Source organism: Sapajus apella, unplaced genomic scaffold (genome assembly GCF_009761245.1).
Source record: "Sapajus apella isolate SASKATOON/1434 unplaced genomic scaffold, GSC_monkey_1.0 scaffold77, whole genome shotgun sequence".
Lineage (NCBI taxonomy): Eukaryota > Metazoa > Chordata > Mammalia > Primates > Cebidae > Sapajus > Sapajus apella.
Window position 1 is genome coordinate 10,234,871 of NW_022437017.1, and position 16,323 is coordinate 10,251,193.

Genomic DNA, 16,323 nt, shown 5'->3' on the forward strand with positions numbered 1-16,323 from the left:
AGCCCAGCCTCCCGAATGGCCTGGAGGCCACGCCCCTAGCCCAGCCTTCGGCGCAGCCGGTGCGTCCTACCTGGGCACACAGCTTCCAGGTACCAGGTGGCAAGGCCATAGAGCACTGCGTCCAGCAGCAGAAGGCCTGAGACCTGGGCCAGGCTGAAGACGTCTGCCGTGGGCCGGGTGCCCGCGTTGTGCCACTGTGCTCCCTCACCCTGCTCCTCCAGCAGCGCCAGGCTCTCGCAGCCAAAGCCGAAGGCCACGGGCGACAGCAGGCTCTGCGGGGAAGTTACAGCCAGTGAGTGGCCAAGGGTTGGGGCGGGGGGCATCCCCAACCCATGCCAGATCCCGGCTCTCACCGCGGCCACGCGGCCCCCCGCGGGCAGCTGGTCCCGCCACGCCACGCACAGCACGTAGGGCAGGTACAGGGAGAAGTAGGCCAGGCCGCCGCAGGCTGCAGCCAGGTTGGCGCGGGAGAAAAAGGCGCTGAACAGGAAGCTCTGGACCACCGTGGCCACCGCGAAGGCCGCCAAGAACAGGAAGACCACACCTGGGTCGCTGTAGGGGAGGATGTCCCCCAGCTGTGGGAGGCGACGGGAGCTTCGGGTCCGTCTCCTGGATTGGCCCAGGGGCGCGCACCCACACTGGGCTGCACCTGCCGGCCTCCCTCCACGCACCCATATTCTGCAGCTGGGCCAGCCCAGGCGCGCCCACCTTGAGCACCAGAACCAGCAGAGCAGCGCTGAGCAGAAAGGGCCCGAGGCAGCTGAGGAACCAGCCCAGCCAGAGCACCGCACCGCTGAGCCCCATGGCGCGCATGGTATCCCGCAGCCGCGTCTCCTTCTCCCGTACCACGGCCTTCACCGTCAGCGTTACGGAGTAGATCCAGGCCAGCGTCAGGAAGAGCGGCAGCGACCGGCTCAGCACACGCAGGAACCTGGGGTGGGGATGGCTGGGGTGGAGGCCGGAGACCCTGCGCAGAGCCCTCTCCCACCATCTGGCACGACGGGTTCATGTCTGGGGATCTCAAGGTGGGAAGACTGGCCTCCCTGTTCCTCACACCCTGATCCAGGCAGCTTCGGGCACCCAGGCACCAGCGCAGGCCAGGCTATCCCTGTGCCGCAAGACCCCAGGCCCTCAGAGACCCCTGCCCCTCCTGCTGAAGCAGGTCACATGGAGTGCTGCAAAGCCGCAATGGTGGCAGTCCGGACTGCGCGAATGCTCCCAACAGAGCCCGGGCGCAACCCCACACCCGGGGTCTTTCCGCTGCTGCAAAGAGCGGGGAGGGGTGCCACAGCTCACACATCATCCACGTAGCACGGGTAGGGCATCTGCTGCAGGTAGAGGCCGGCCCGGGGGGTGGCGCCACTGAGCACGCGGACCGCTGCGCGCTCTACCAGATCCTGCAGGTACACGAAGCCACCCCACACATAGCGCAGGTCGGTCAGGGGGTCCGCGGCTGGGCCAGGGTCCCAAAACCTGCGAGAGGGGCATGATGGCCAGTTGTAGGGCAGATCTAGAAACTTCCGGGGCCTGGCTCCGAATAACTTTTTTTCTGAGACAGGGTCTTGCTCTGTCACCCAGGCTGGAGGGCAGACCGGCAATCATAGCTCACTGCGGCCTTGACCTTCGGGGATCAAGCGATCCTCCCACCTCAGCCTCCAAAGTCGCCTGGCGCTTTTTTTTTTTTTGTTTTTGTTTTTTTTTTTTTTGAGTTGAGATGGAGTCTCACTCTGTTGCCCAGGCTGGCTCACCTCACCGCAACCTCCGCCTCCCGGGTTCAAGCAATTCTCCTGCCTCAGCCTCCTGAGTAGCTGGGATTACAGGAGTGTGTTACCACGCCCGGCTAAGTTATTTTTTGTATTTTTAGTAAAGACACGGTTTCACCATGTTGGTAAGGCTGGTCCCGAACTCCCGACCTCGTGATCCACCCGTTTCAGCCTCCCAAAGTACTGGAATTACAGGCGTGAGCCACCATGCCCAGCCTTGCCTGGGTAATTTTTAAAGACGTTTTTTCTTGGGATTGGTGGTGGGGGTTGGGGTGTCTTACTATGTTGCCTGGGCTGGTCTCGAACACCTGCCCTCAAAAGAGTCTCCCACGCTGGCCTCCTAAAGTTCACAGTAGTTCACAGGCAGGAGCTACTGTGCTGAGCACCCCACGCAATTTTAGCTCCACTCTTATTCCAGCGGGCCTAATTAAACACCTGGCTCCACCCATCATGGCCCTCAACCTATACCTGTTCTCATATTATCTCAGGCCCGTGGCCACGCCCTTCATGTACCTAGGCCCCGCCTATCACGGGCCCCTACTGGTCTAAGGAGCCCTAGGCTCTGCCTACCATGCGGCTGTTGATACGGCCGAGAGCCTGTCTATCATGGTCTCCAGTAGGCTGAATGCTGTCTGGCCCCACCCACCTGCCTGGCCCCACCCACCGTGCTCTTGGCCCCGCCCAGTACCCCGCCTCACCTGTCCCTGATCTTATTGGTCCTCGTGACCACGTCAATGTCCATGCGGATCTTGATGCGCACGTGACCGGAGCCCAGATCTGGGGTTGTGTCTGCGGGGTCTGAAGGATCCTCAGGTCCCAAGAAGACAACGCCGGCCCAGAATCGATGTTCCGCGAGCAGCTGCAGAGCCCGCGACACAAGGGCTGCCTCCGAGGGTGCTGCCTCCAGCTTGTCCAGGGACAGGCACTGTGGGATGGGAGACGCGTCCTAGGCCCTGGGGTCTGCCTGCCTCCTAGACCACTCCGCTCCTCCCCCTGGACCTTGGGGCCATGATTCCCCATCGTAGGCCCAGTGCAGGGGCCGGCTCCCTCCTGAGATGTCCACAAATCCCAGGCTCTCACTAGGGCAGGGCCCGCCTCCCTCTGGCAACACCAGGGTGGACCCTGCCTCTCTGCTGAAACAGACCCCGCAGATGGACAGCCGCTCACCTCGGTCACCAGGTCCAGCATGCCCACCAGGCGCCCCACATCAGCATGGGCATCCTGCCAGCTGTAGCCACCACTCCCAGGGTCCAGAAAGGATCGCAGGGTCTCCATGCGGTCCTGGCCTCCGGGTCTGGGCTGCCTTCTCCCTTCTTCCAGGAGCCGCTGGAGGGTGCAGGTGAACGTGAGTCTGAGCTGGGTGTGGTGGCTCACGCCTGTCATCCGAGCACTTTGGGAGGCCAAGGCGGGCACATCACCTGAGGTCAGGAGTTCCAGACCAGCCTGACCAACATGGTGAAATCACATCTCTACTAAAAATACAATTAGCCGGGAGTGGTGGCATGCGCCTGTATCAGCTACTCGGGAGGCTGTGGCAGGAGAATCGCTTGAATCTGGAAGGCGGAGGCTGCAGTGAACCAGGATCTTGCCACTGCACTCCAGGCTGGGCAACAGAGCGAGACTCCATCTCTTTGGGGGGGAAAAAAAAAAGGCCCGGCGTGGCGGCTCACACCTGTAATCCAAGCACTTTGGAGGCCAAGGCAGGCGGATCACCTGAGGTCAGGAGTTCAAGACCAGCCTGACCAACATGGCGAAACCCCGTCTTAAAAAATAAAAATAACAAAAAATAAAAGTGGGGTTCTACATGAAGCCTGCCTTCCCATCCATTGGGCCTGTCCGCCTGCCTCACTGTAGAGCCCACATCCCACCTCCCCAGCCTCCATCCATCCCCGCGCACCTGCAGCATGGCCACATTGGCACTATCGTTCATGAAGGCGAAGGTCTGGGGTCCCAGCACCCCCCACACCTCCTGGACATCCCTCAGCAGGGCCAGCTCCTCGAAGGTCTGGTTCACCTGTGGAGAGGCTGACTCCAAGATCCATACAGGCCCCCCCATTCATGACCCTCTCCTCCTCTGAGGACCCTGCCCGCCCGCTGCCCCCCTGCCTTGCTCTTGCCTGTGCCTCTGAGCCTCCGCACAGGCTGATCCCCCTCCATCTGCTAACTCCTATTTCTTCAAACCCAGTTTCCACAGCCCTCCAGCCTGGCCCTGACCCACCAGGACTAAGGGTACTGGGTGGGCTCTGGCCGCCACCCTCCTGCCCCAGCATCCAGCTGCCCCCACCTGGGCCATGAGCTTCCGGGTAAAAGGTGTGTCTGGTGCAAACAGCAGCTTCCCCAGGATCAGAGGCTTCAGGCGTCTCCAGAGCAGGCGGGACAGCGGGTGGCTGTCCAGAGCTCCAATCAGCTCCGAGCAGGCGGGGCCTGGGATGGGGGTGCCATGAGGCCCCACCCCCATGCCCACCTCTCCCCTTCCCAGGAAGGAAAGCCAAAGTCACTCACTCAGGCTGCTGTCCGGCAGGGCCGATTCTTCCTCCTGCCCCACCAGCTCCATCAGGTCACTAGCATCGTACCAGTTGAGGGAGGGCCCCACTGTGCTGCTAGGCCCCCTGGTACTGCAGAGGACCTCCAACAACAACTCCAGGGGGCCACCGTTCCCTCGGGGTCTCTGCAGCAGTGCCTGAAGCTCTGCCAGGCTGGGCAGTGCTCGGAGCTAGAGAGAGGTCACCAGACAAAACTGGCAATGATCCCACCTCCAAGCCTTAACCAGGGCAGGGCACAGGGCCAGGGGCAGCCTCTCCCTCTCTTGCTGTCTAATTCCCCTAAAAACCCACCCAAGGGAAGTGCCCGGGCTGCCCTGGACTCTCCCCGTGCAGGCTGCCTGCCAATGTTGCCTCCATGAGGGCTGAGGATGCATGGGGCCTCACCTCCTCCGCCAGGTCCTCAGCTGCCTCCAGAAAACTGTGCAAGGGGTCCTGGGCTTGGCCCAGCACCGACACCAGGGATTCCTGGGGAGAAAGACCACAAGGGTGTCAATGACTTTGAGCACTCACTAGGGCTCCAGCACTCTGCCCAGTTCCCAGGCAGACCATGCTCTCATAGCCCCCATTTGACAAATAGGGAAACTGAGGCTCTGTGAGGCACAGGGACTCGTTCAAGAGCTCACAGACGAGTCTTCATCACCAGGTCAGACACATTCTGTCCAGACACAGAAAGAAAAGGAGCGTCACTGACCAGGGACAGCCCAGATGCCTGGAATGGGAGGCCCTTGGCCCGGGGTGGGGCAGTGTCCCAGGAAGTCAGCGAGGTCCCGCCCCACCACCCTACCGTACGCAGTAGCGACATCAGCAGCTCTGCAGGGTTCTGCACAGGTGGTTCCAGTGGAGGCTGCTTGCTTGGTTGAGGCGGGGCTGGGGGAGAGGCACACGGGAGCGTGGGGCTGGGCGGACCTTGTCCTGAGGCACCACCCCCACCTTGTGCCCATTTCACAGCTGGGCAAGTCGAGGCTCAGAGCTCAACCCTGCCAGAGGCCCCCAGCCTCCTCACCTGTGATCTGTGCAGCCCTCAGCGTGGAGATCAGCTTCCCCAGGCCAGCCAGCGTCCTGTGGACACTGGGCCCCCTCAGCACAGTGAGGGCATCGGCTAGCAGCCGGGAGACCCTGGGGACAGAGAGGGCAGGAGGTGGGGTTCCAGCCGGCGCTGCAGCCCCGAGTTTTCAGGCTGGCTGCACCCTCTGCCTCTGGCTCACAGGGAGTCGTTGAAGTTGCTCAGTTGCCCAGGCTCCTCGCCTCGTGTCAGCTGAGGGAAGCAGGTGTTGTTCACGTTACAGATGAGGCCCTGGAGCCAGGGCACGATGCCTGCTGATGGCAGTGGCTTGTTGGGGAAGTGGCCTGCGGGCAGTGGGGGAGATGCCTGGTGCTCAGGCTCTGTGCACTCTGCCTGACTCCACCCTCATGGGGTCACCCGCCACTGCTTGCATGCCTCCAGCAATGGAGAGCTCACTCCCATGCCATGTATTAGCTGTCCAGTGAAGACTCCCTGACATGCACTGGGGATCCCTGTGCACAGGGTCCCCTTTCCCTACACATGCAAAGTGCCTGGTCCCTGGGGTGCTCACATTCATGGTGCTCCAGAGGGGGGTGGGAGTGACGAACAGCCACCAGGATGAAGAAGAGGAAGAGAGGCCACAGCAATTCCACCAGGAGCTGGAGCTGGGGGAGAACACGTGGGAGATGGTGGGGGACAGTGGGGGCCGCCTGCCCACCCGGCCCTGGCCGCACACCGGGGCGTTACCGGCTGTCTCCGGCGATACATGAAATTCTTCCAGAGCAGCAGCATCAGCTGTGTCCAGAAGGCCATGGTGAGACTGGGAAGCGGACCGGACAGAGAGGTCAGGACGACGCTCGGGCTGGAGACCTGCAGTGCGGCTGCGGGCAGCTCCCTGTCCCGCTCTGAACTCGATCCCACAGCGCAGGGTTCCTGGAGGCACTGATTAGGGCCCGGCAAACCGTAGTCGCTTGATAAAGGACTCCCGGGGTGGGGTCCACCAATGGGAGCTCGACCCGCAGCCGTCCTCGCATCTGATTGGCTGCCAGAACTGTCGCTCTGAGCAAGGGCTGACAGCTGGGGACTTAACCTTCCTCTAATCCTCCAGGGGCCGGGTCTTAACGCTTTCCTCATCAGGCTCCACCCCAAGCCCCACCTGGAAACTCTTCCAAGTCCTGATCCCCAGCCGAGGAAAAGGTTCCTTTACCCTCACTGTTCTCCAAAGATAACGGCAACGAATATTGGCAGTGCTGAGCATTTCTCTTTCTTTCTTTCTTTCGAGACGGAGTTTCGTTCTAGTTGCCCAGGCTGGAGTGCAATGGCGCGATCTTGGCTCACCGCAACCTCCGCCTCCCGGGTTCAAGTCATTCTCCTACCTCAACCTCCCCAATAGCTGGGATTACAGGCATGCGCCACCACAACCGGCTGATTTATTATTATTATTTTTTTAGGATGGGGTTTCACCATGATGGCCAGGCTGGTCTTGAACTCCTGACCTCAGGTGATCCACCCACCTCTGCCTCCCAAAGTGCTAGGATGACAGGCGTGAGCCACCGCGCCCGGCCTTTTTTTTTTTTTTTTTTTTTAGTAGAGACCGGGTTTCGAGTTTCACCCTGTTGCCCAGGCTGGTCTGGGACTCCGGACCTCAGGTGATCCACCCACCTCGGCCTCCCAAAGTGCTGGGATTATAGGCGTGAGCCACCGCGCCTGGCCTGTGCAGCACATTTCACACGCTCAGCGGAAGTGCTTACTACCACCCCACTCTACAGAAGTGTTAATGGAAGCTCAAGACAGATACCTGGCACCCAGAGAGTCAGGGAGCCGCACAGCTGGAGGCAGGACCCCAGCTCTGCCCACACCTTCTGTAGCATCCAACGCTCAGCAGCACCCGGGAGCCAGAGAAAGACTCAGGTTAAGGGGCTGGCGTAGAGACTCCTGGAGCCAGCCATTCCTGACCTCCTCTTTTCCTTGGGTTTGTCCACCTCTGACACAGATGGAGAATCTGACGCCGACAGAGGGGCAGGAAGTTGCTAAAGGTTACCAGGCCGGAACTGGGACCTCGAACCCAGACCCTTACGCCAGGGTTCTTTCCTTTACTTCAAGCGGGACTTAGGATCTGGGCGAGGGCCCTCAGTTTCTCCCTTTGTAAAATGGGGCAAGGGGGCGTGGAGGAGTTCCAACGGGGCGGGGTCTGCTGGTGTGTGATTGGCAAAGGCCCTCAGGGGTCCCAGATGTCCCACGCCCCCTGGAGAATTAGTGGGAGCGTGGGACATCTGGGACCCCTAAGATGTCTAATTCAGCCCTGACCCCTAATTCAGCGCCCCCCCAAGCACCCACCGGAATAAAGGGAAGAGCCAGAGGCTGGACCCCCTAATGCCCAGGGAAAGCGCATCCCTCCCGGCCCCAACCCCGCATTCTCCAGTCTCGGGCCTTCCTCCCTCTCCGAGTCCTCACCGTTCCGGAGGCTCCCCAGCTCTCACCGCCTTCTCCCCACCCAGCAGCCTGTAGGAGCGCGGCCCCTTTAACAGGAGCGTCTTGCGGGAGCAGTGCCCCTAGAGCCAAGTGCCCCGAGCTTCCGCGCGCAGGTAGCCGCGCCGGGCCACGTCCGCATCTGAGCGCTGCTATTGGCCGACCTGCCCGTCACTCACGGCCGGGCTCCGCTGGAGCAGCGCGAGCCGAGGGAGGAGGCGGGATCACAGAAGGGCCTCGCCGAGCCGGGTTTCTTAAAGGGACCGCGCGGCTTTTGCTGCATCACCGTGGGGTGGCGGGGTGCCTGGCTGGTCCCAGGCGGACTGGCCTCGGGGAACGAGGCCGCGCCATCTCTGGAGAGCCAGGCTGCCTCCCCACGTTGCATAGCCGGCTGCAGTACCTTAGCTCCGCATTGCAGGAGTTCCCCCGTCCCCGCTCTCCCGGGGGCTGGCCGGGCTCCCTCCAGTCTAGCCCCGACCCTGGGACTCCGCTTGTCCGTCTGTAAAGTGGGGTTCCACTAAGGTCGTCATTCTTTCATTCATTCCACGAACGCTCCTCGATTTCTGCAGTAGGACAAGGCGATGGCAGACGGGGGAGAGGCCCCCAACATATTTTTTTTTTTTTTTAAGATGGGGTTTCACCATGTTGGTCAGGCTGGTCTTGAACTCCCGACCTCAGGTGATCCGCTTCCCACTCTGGAAGAAGAGTTTATTTCGCAGGATCGAGGTGAAGCTGAAATGGGAGTGTGTGGGTCCACAGCTTTGAAGGCGCTGGGGAGAGAGAGAGGCGTGGGGTGGGCTCCCGCGGAGGAAGGAGGTGGCATGGCCGCTGGGGCTTTGATGATAAATAGGAGTTTGCCAGCGGGGAGACATCCAGGCTGAGGCCGCGAGGCTTGTGCTGTAGGGCAGGGTGCAGCCAGAGAGCACGGGGGTGCCTTTGAGGCAACTGCTTCCTCTCCAACTGGCCAGGAAGCCCAGCCTCGGCCCCTCAAATCATTCATTCCACCAGACTCAAATCACTCGTTCCACCCGGACTCAAATCACTCGTTCCACCTGGACTCAAATCACTCATTCCACCCGGACTCAAATCACTCGTTCCACCCGGACTCAAATCATTCATTCCACCCGGACTCAAATCACTCGTTCCACCCGGACTCAAATCACTCTTTCCACCCGGACTCAAATCATTCATTCCACCCGGACTCAAATCATTCATTCCACCCGGACTCACCTGCGGCTTTCAGCGTCTGCCCCTCCTCCCAAGGGTGAGGTGGACCTTTTCCCCTTGATTCCCCATCCGCCCCTCTGTCCCCGCAGAAGCATCAAAGCAAAACACGCCCCCAACGACCAGCCCTCTCAGCCACCTTCTCTTCCTACAAACAGAGGTTTTATTGCGTTTGGTCCACAGTTGGGTTTCACATTATCTCACGGAGCAGGGCCCCCGGGTGAGGGTTCCTTGCAGTACTTGGTGGGGTGTGTTCCCCGAGATGGAGCAGTATAGCTGGTCAGGCCCAGAAGGGGAGGAGGAGGGCTGGGGCTCCCGAAAACCTACTGAAGGGCCGGGCGCGGTGGCTCACGCCTGTAATCCTAGCACTTGGGGAGGCCGAGGCGGGGGGGCGGGGATCACCTGAGGCCAGGAGTTCGAGACCAGCCTGGCCACCATGGTGAAACCCTGTCTCTACCAAAAATACAAAAATTAGCCAGCGTGGTGGAGCACCTGCAGTCCGAGCTGCTTGGGAGGCTGAGGCCGGGGAATCCGTGGAGCTCGGGAGGTGGAGGTGCAGTGAGCGAAGATTGCCCTGCGGCACTCCAGCCTGTGCAACACAACACTAAAAAAAAACCCACTGAGGCTACGGGGAGGGCGGGGTCGCATGGATACCGGGTCAGGCTTGGCCCCAGCAACTCAGAATTCCGCTTCCTTGTGCAGGCCTCACTTTCCCCACCAGGCCCTGGGGCAGGTCTGAGGGTCGGAGGGAAACCCAGCCACTTGGGAGCCTGAGACACTCAGCATCGTGGCCAGGCCCCCTTTCCAGGGGACTCATTGCCCAGCACCCTCTCCACTGTCCCCGCCCCATTCCTTGTTGGGGGTGGTGGGGGGGAAGTATTTTTCTTTTGTTACTACTTCCTGAAACTTTTGTGGGTACAGAAACCACAAACTGATCGGGTGACAAAATGAGAAGACACGAGGCAACCGGAAGTCTTCAGGGACCCGTTCCCTCCAAGCCCAGGCCTCTTCTCCCCAGCACAGCCCGGCCCACAGCCTGGATGGGCAGCAGGGACCCTGACCCCTCCGCCCCCCAGCCTGCTGGCTCAGTCCTGCGAAGGACCAAGGCAGGGGGGAGAAAGCCACTCACAGACCCTCAGCTGATTGGCAGCACTGAACAGGTTAAAAAAAAAATGAAAACACAGAAAAACCCAGAAACCCAGACGGGGAGACGGCGTGGGGAGAGAGCGCGCTGGGAGCCTCAGTAGCCCGCCTCCTCCTGGCAGTAAGGGGGATATTCAGGGGCCTCCCCGGGGCCCGGGCAGTCGCCAGCATCGGAGGGAGCCCCGTCGGCCACAGTGCCTTGCGGGCAGTACTTGGGGTCGTATATCTGCCGGCCCAGGCCGAAGACCTGGCCGCTCTGGTTGGCGCCCTGCGTGTAGCCCATCTGCAGGGACATGGAGGAGTTATCACACTTGTCGGTTCCCAGTTTGGTGTCATAGATGTGCCGCCGCGTCCCGGGAGCCGTCATGCCCACCTGGAGAGGGGGGAGAGGTGGGGCACGTCACGGCAGAGAGAAGAGGGGACTTTCCCCGGGTGCCTGTGATCCCAACACTTTGGGAGGCCGAGATGGGCGGATCACCTCAGGTCAGGAGTTCGAGACCAGCCTGGCCAACATGGTGAAACCCCATCTCTACTGGAAATACAAAACTGAGCCAGGCGTGGTGGCACACACCTGTAATCCCGGCTACCGGGAAGGCTGCGTTGGGAGGAGCGCTTGAGCCCAGAGGCAGAGGTGACAGGGAGCCAAGATCTCAGCACTGCACTCCAGCCAGGGCTACAGAGTGAGATCCAGTCTCAAAATAAATAGATCAATAAAATAAATAAAAACTAGAACTGGGTGGGCCTTTGAGCAATCCTTAAGGACAATAAGGCAGGGTGGGGTAGTGACTTCCCCAGGGGCCCACAGCCAGGTGGAAACAGTGGCAGAGGCTGAAATGCAAGGTAGAGACAGAGCTGGGAGGGAAGCCAGAGGCGGTCTTGGGAGGGGCTGATACCACGGGGGGGGGGGGGGGGGTCTGGGGATGCAGGAAGCCCCACCTGGCTGGCACACTTGTTGGTGCCCATCTGGAGGCTGATGGTGGAGTGGTCCATGGGGGGCAGGATGTGGTTCTTGGGGTCGTAGAGATGCCTCCTCGTGCCATACGCGGTCATGCCCGACTGGCTGGCACATTTGTTGGTGCCCATCTGCAGGGAGGTTTGTGGAAGAGGTCTCGCTGTGCCCCCCAGGCTTCCAGTCCCTCCCCAAACTGGAAGGGCCGCAGAGTTCCACAGCTAAGGCTGTGGTCCCTGGGGTTGGTCCCAGGGGTTGGTCCCTGGGGCTGGTCCCTGGAGTTGGTCCCTGGGGTTGGTCCCTGGGGCTGGTCCCTGGGGCTGGTCCCTGGGGTTGGTCCCTGGGGCTGGTCCCTGGGGTTGGTCCCTGGGGCTGGTCCCTGGGGCTGGTCCCTGGGGTTGGTCCCTGGGGCTGGTCCCTGAGGTTGGTCCCTGGGGCTGGTCCCTGGGGCTGGTCCCTGGGGTTGGTCCCTGGGGCTGGTCCCTGAGGTTGGTCTCTGGAGTTGGTCCCTGGGGCTGGTCCCTGGAGTTGGTCCCTGGGGCTGGTCCCTGGGGCTAGTCCAGGGGGTTGGTCCCGGGGGTTGGTCCCTGCGGCGGGTCCCTGGGGCTGGGGGAGCTGTCGCCCACCTGTAGTCCGATGACACACTGGCCGGCCTTCATGGTGGCATCATCGAAGTTCCGCTCCTGCCTCTCCGAGTACTTGACGCCGATGTCCATCCCGCTCTGCAGCCCCTTAGTCTTGGCCTGGGTGAGGGAAAGGGGCTGGGAATACCAGGAGAGGGCAGCCAGGGTCCCTAGATCCAGGCCCTGGGGGCGGCACAGAGGCCAGACCGCAGCCTGTCCCTTCCGCCTGCTGCAGAGCCCCTGCAGGGACATCTCTTGGGTGTCTGGGGCTCCATACACTCCACACACCCATCAAGGAGCTGTTTCTTTTTTTGTCTTTTTTTGAAGACGAAGTTTCAGTCTTGTTGCCCAGGCTGGAGTGCAGTGGCTCCATCTCGGCTCACGGTAACCTCTGCCTCCTGGGTTCAAGCAATTCTCCTGCCTCAGCCTCCCGAGTAGCTGGGACTACAGGCATGCACCACCACGCCCAGCTAATTTTTCTATTTTTGGTAGAGACAGAGTTTCACCATGTTTGCCAGGATGGTCTTGATCTCTTGACCTCATGATCTGCCTGCCTCAGCCTCCCAAAGTGCTGGGATTACAGGCGTGAGCCACCGCGCCCGGCCACATTTTTTTTTTTTTTTTAATAAGATGGGGTTTCACCATGCTGGCCAGGCTAGTCTTGAACTCCTGACCTCAGGTGATCCACCCACCTCGGCCTCCCAAAGTGCTAGGATTACAGGCGTGAGCCACTGCGCCCGGCCAAATTTTTTTAATTAAAAAATTTTTTTTCAGTGCAATGACTTGTTTTTTTTTTTTTTTTTGAGATGGAGCCTTGCTCTGTCACTCAGGCTGGAGTGCAATGGCGCCATCTCGGCTCACTGCAACCTCCATCTCCCGGGTTCAAGCGATTCTCCTGCCTCAGCCTCCCGTAGCTGGGATTACAGGTGTCCACCACTATGCCCAGCCAATTTTTGTATTTTTAGTAGAGATGGGGTTTCACCATCTTGGCCAGGCTGGTCTTGAACTCCTGGCCTCAAGTCATCTGCCCGCTTTGGCCTCTGAAAGTCCTGGAATTACAGGCGTGAGATACTGGGGCCGCCTGACTCACAGGACCTGTTTCATCCCAGCTTTCCATGGCTCAGGCCAAGAATTCTAGGGGCGGGGATGTGGTTTTCACCTCCTCTGTCTTCCACCACCTCCTCCTACCCAATCCCCCGGCACCCTGGCCAGCCCACTGCCACTGCCTCCCACTGCGATGCCTGCAGGCAGCTCTTCCCTGACCTGCACTCCCCACGTGGGGTTTCAGGCAGCCACAGGGGGCTTCTGAAAACACCATTTGGAGCAGTTTTCCCAAGAAAAAACCACCTCCCCCTTTGGGGGAAGTAGAAAGTTCCTTTTTAAAGTTCCTTTTCTTGTTAAAGAGTAAGTGTGGGCCAGGCGCGGTGGCTCACGCCTGTAATCCCAAGCACTTTGGGAGGCCGAGGCGGGTGGATCACGAGGTCAAGAGATCGAGACCATCCTGGTCAACATGGTGAAACCCCGTCTCTACTAAAACTACAAAACATTAGCTGGGCATGGTGGTGCGTGCCTGTAATCCCAGCAACTCAGGAGGCTGAGGCAGGAGAATTGCCTGCACCCAGGAGGCGGAGGTTGCGATGAGCCGAGATCGCGCCATTGCACTCCAGCCTGGGTAACAAGAGTGAAACTCCGTCTCAAAAAAAAAAAAAAAAGAGTAAGTGTGCTAACAACTTCGTTAAAACTTCGTTAAGTCCTGTCCTACGTGGCTGCTAGACACGCCACGCTTACGGGCACGTAGTACATTCTACGTCCTTGTGCCTTAACCAGGATACCTGTGCTGGACGTGCTCACAGGCATGTCCCAGCTCTCCATGGCTCTTACCTGTTTAGAAAAGTTTTAAGTTGTTAGCCAATTGGGTTTTAGTTTAGACGGTGAGGTCTGGCTCCAGCCAACGGCGATCACACACAGCAGTAAGGGCGACCCCACATGCGTGAGGGAGACATTTGTCTGCGTCTCCTTTGTTCATTGTGCTCTCATGGCAAGATGGCTACTGAGGGTCCCCTTCCTGCAGCCCAGGAAGTAAAAACTGCGTTGCTGAAAGATCCTTCGTCTCGGGGCTGATATTTCTTTGCGGCACGGAGCATCTATTTCCAACACCCTTCCTCTAATACCCCAAGCCACTTCCAATTTCAAGACCTTGCTGTTCTTTCTACACAAGACACTGTTCCAACTCACACTCCCGGTCTTGGCTTGATGGGATTATAGGTGTGAGCCACCGCGCCCGGCCTTTTTTTTTGAGGTGTAGTCTGGCTCTGTCATCCAGGCTGAAGTGCCGTGGTGCGATCTCAGCTCACGGCAGCCTCCACCTCCCGGGTGCAAGCAATTCTCCTGCCTCAGCCTCCTCAGTAGCTGGGACTATAGGCGCCTGGTACCACACCCAGCTAATTTTTGTGTTTTTAGTAGAGATGGGGTTTCACCATGTTGGCCAGGATGGTCTCGATCTCTTGGCCTCAGGTGATCTGCCCATCTCGGCTTCCCAAAGTGCTGGGATTACAGGTGTGAGCCACTGCGCCCAGCTGCTAATTTTTGCATTTTTAGTAGAGATGGGGTTTTACCATGTTGTCCAGGTCAGTCTCGAACTCCTGGTGTCAAATGATCCTCCCACCTTGGCCTCCCAAAGTGCTGGGATTACAGGCATGAGCCACTGCGCCCGGCCACAGGTTACATGTAACGCAAGGCAAAATGCTGTGTTTACGTCCGCTTGCCTCCCCCATCAGACTGAACTCCATAAAGGGGTAGACCGAGTCTTTCCTGGTCATCAAGGAATCTGATGTGCCCGGCACCTCGCAGGCACTCAGAAATATTTGCAAACAAGGTCGGCCATGGTGGGTCACGCCTGTAATCCCAGCACTTAGGGAGGCTGAGGTGGGTGGATCGCCTGAGGACAGGAGTTCAAGACCAGCCTGGCCAGCATGGTGAAACCCGGTCTCTACTAAAAATAAATAAAATTAGCCAGGTATGGTGGCAGGTGCTTGCAGTCCCCGCCAGTTGGGAGGCTGAGGGGGAGAATCACTTGAACCCGGGAGGCGGAGGTTGCGGTGAGCCGAGATTGCACCACTGCACTCCAGCCTGGACAACAGAGAGAGACTCTGTCTCAAAAACAAACAAATGGCCGGGCTCGGCGGCTCGTGCTTGTAATCCCAGCCCTTTGGGAGGCTGAGGCAGGAGATCGAGACCATCCTGGCCAACATGGTGAAACCCTGTCTCTCTACTAAAAATACCAAAATTAGCCGGGTGTGGTGGCGCACCCCAGTAATCCCAGCCACTCGGGAGGCTGAGGCAGGAGAATCGCTTGAACCCGGGAGGCGGAGGTTGCGGTGAGCCGAGATCCCGCCACTGCACCCCAGCCTGGACGACACAGTGAGACTCGTCTCAAGAACAAACCAACAAAAATAACAAAACGAGAAACAAACAAATAAGCATTTGCAAACCAGAGAATGCAACAGCTACGTCCACCTCGCTGTGTGACTCTGGGCCGGCGGCTGCCCCTCTCTGGGCCTCACCTTCCCCGCCAGGGCGAGAAGAGACATCTGCACCTGCGTCAGGTTCCCGCTCTCAAAGAGGTCGTTGGCCTCGAACAGGTCCACGGGGTTCATGCCGTAGCTGACCATGGCCTTGATGAAGTTGGAGAGGTTTTCCAGCTGGGAGGAGGCCGGAGAGAGACGGTGAGTGGGCCTCAGTTTCCCCGCCTGTCAGATGGGCCCACCTGCCCCGTTCCTGCTCCACCCTGCCAGCCCCTCACCTGGTGCCAGTTCTGCATGGAGCGGTTGATCTTGGGGACTGAGCCTGGCTGTAGCTTGTTCATGAGTCTGGAGGGCACGGTACGGGGTGGGGGGAACGGAAGCCTCGGTGAGCAGAGAGGAACCCTGAAGACCCGGAGGCGAATGTCCAACATTCTTATTTACTTATTTTTGAGACGGAGTCTCGCCTCGTTGCCCAGGCTGGAGCGCAGTGGTGCAGTCTCAACTTACTGCAACCTCCGCCTCTCAGGATCAAGCGATTCTCCTGCCATAGCCTCCTGAGTAGCTGGGATTACAGGCATCCGACACCACCACGCCCGACTAATATTTTTGGTTTTCTTTTTTTTTTTTTTTTGAGACGGAGTTTCGCTCTTGTTAGCCAGGCTGGAGTGCAATGGCGCGATCTCGGCTCACCGCAACCTCCGCCTCCTGGGTTCAGGCAATTCTCCTGCCTCGGCCTCCTGAGTAGCTGGGATTACAGGCACGCGCCACCATGCCCAGCTAATTTTCTGTATTTTTAGTAGGGACGGGGTTTCACCGTGTTGACCAGGATGGTCTCGATCTCTTGACCTCGTGATCCACCCGCCTCGGCCTCCCAAAGTGCTGGGATTACAGGCTCGAGCCACCGCGCCTGGCCTTCTTTTTTTTTTTTTTAATTTTAAAGATGGAGTTTCACCATGATGGCCAAGCTGGTCTTGAACTCCTGACCTCAGATGATCCCCCCACCTCAGCCTCCCAAAGTACTAGGATTACAAGCATTAGCCATTGTGCCCAGCCCCCAAAAAAATTTATTAATAAAAAAAAAA

General features: G+C 59.3%; 2 protein-coding genes across 5 annotated transcripts in view; both read right to left on the reverse strand.

Annotated features, from left to right (window-relative positions):
- The window catches only part of ABCA7 (ATP binding cassette subfamily A member 7), a 24,985-nt gene extending 17,087 nt beyond the window's left edge, over nucleotides 1-7,898 (reverse strand). The window contains exons 1-17 of one of the 4 annotated variants that reach the window (XM_032252437.1): nucleotides 7,764-7,898; nucleotides 7,108-7,311; nucleotides 6,057-6,129; nucleotides 5,881-5,974; nucleotides 5,512-5,653; nucleotides 5,310-5,422; nucleotides 5,091-5,173; nucleotides 4,691-4,771; nucleotides 4,266-4,476; nucleotides 4,048-4,187; nucleotides 3,661-3,777; nucleotides 2,931-3,089; nucleotides 2,462-2,688; nucleotides 1,297-1,473; nucleotides 709-931; nucleotides 354-575; nucleotides 71-272 (exon numbers count right to left, since the gene is read on the reverse strand). In XM_032252437.1, coding sequence (XP_032108328.1) covers nucleotides 71-272; nucleotides 354-575; nucleotides 709-931; nucleotides 1,297-1,473; nucleotides 2,462-2,688; nucleotides 2,931-3,089; nucleotides 3,661-3,777; nucleotides 4,048-4,187; nucleotides 4,266-4,476; nucleotides 4,691-4,771; nucleotides 5,091-5,173; nucleotides 5,310-5,422; nucleotides 5,512-5,653; nucleotides 5,881-5,974; nucleotides 6,057-6,122 — 2,257 coding nt within the window. In that variant the 5' untranslated portion in view covers nucleotides 6,123-6,129; nucleotides 7,108-7,311; nucleotides 7,764-7,898. Of the gene's footprint in view, nucleotides 1-70; nucleotides 273-353; nucleotides 576-708; nucleotides 932-1,296; nucleotides 1,474-2,461; nucleotides 2,689-2,930; nucleotides 3,090-3,660; nucleotides 3,778-4,047; nucleotides 4,188-4,265; nucleotides 4,477-4,690; nucleotides 4,772-5,090; nucleotides 5,174-5,309; nucleotides 5,423-5,511; nucleotides 5,654-5,880; nucleotides 5,975-6,056; nucleotides 6,252-7,107; nucleotides 7,312-7,763 lie in introns of those variants that run through there. The other 3 variants (XM_032252435.1, XM_032252434.1, XM_032252438.1) reach the window with 3 other exon arrangements.
- Nucleotides 7,899-10,061: 2,163 nt separating this feature from the next.
- On the reverse strand, nucleotides 10,062-15,677 carry CNN2 (calponin 2). The gene is made up of 5 exons (XM_032252466.1): nucleotides 15,520-15,677; nucleotides 15,281-15,418; nucleotides 11,721-11,837; nucleotides 11,082-11,228; nucleotides 10,062-10,518 (listed from the first exon to the last, which is right to left on the reverse strand). The coding sequence occupies exons 1-5, from the start codon at nucleotides 15,670-15,672 to the stop codon at nucleotides 10,243-10,245; spliced, it is 831 nt and encodes a 276-aa protein (XP_032108357.1). The 5' UTR covers nucleotides 15,673-15,677; the 3' UTR covers nucleotides 10,062-10,242.
- Between the last annotated feature and the right edge of the window lie 646 nt (nucleotides 15,678-16,323).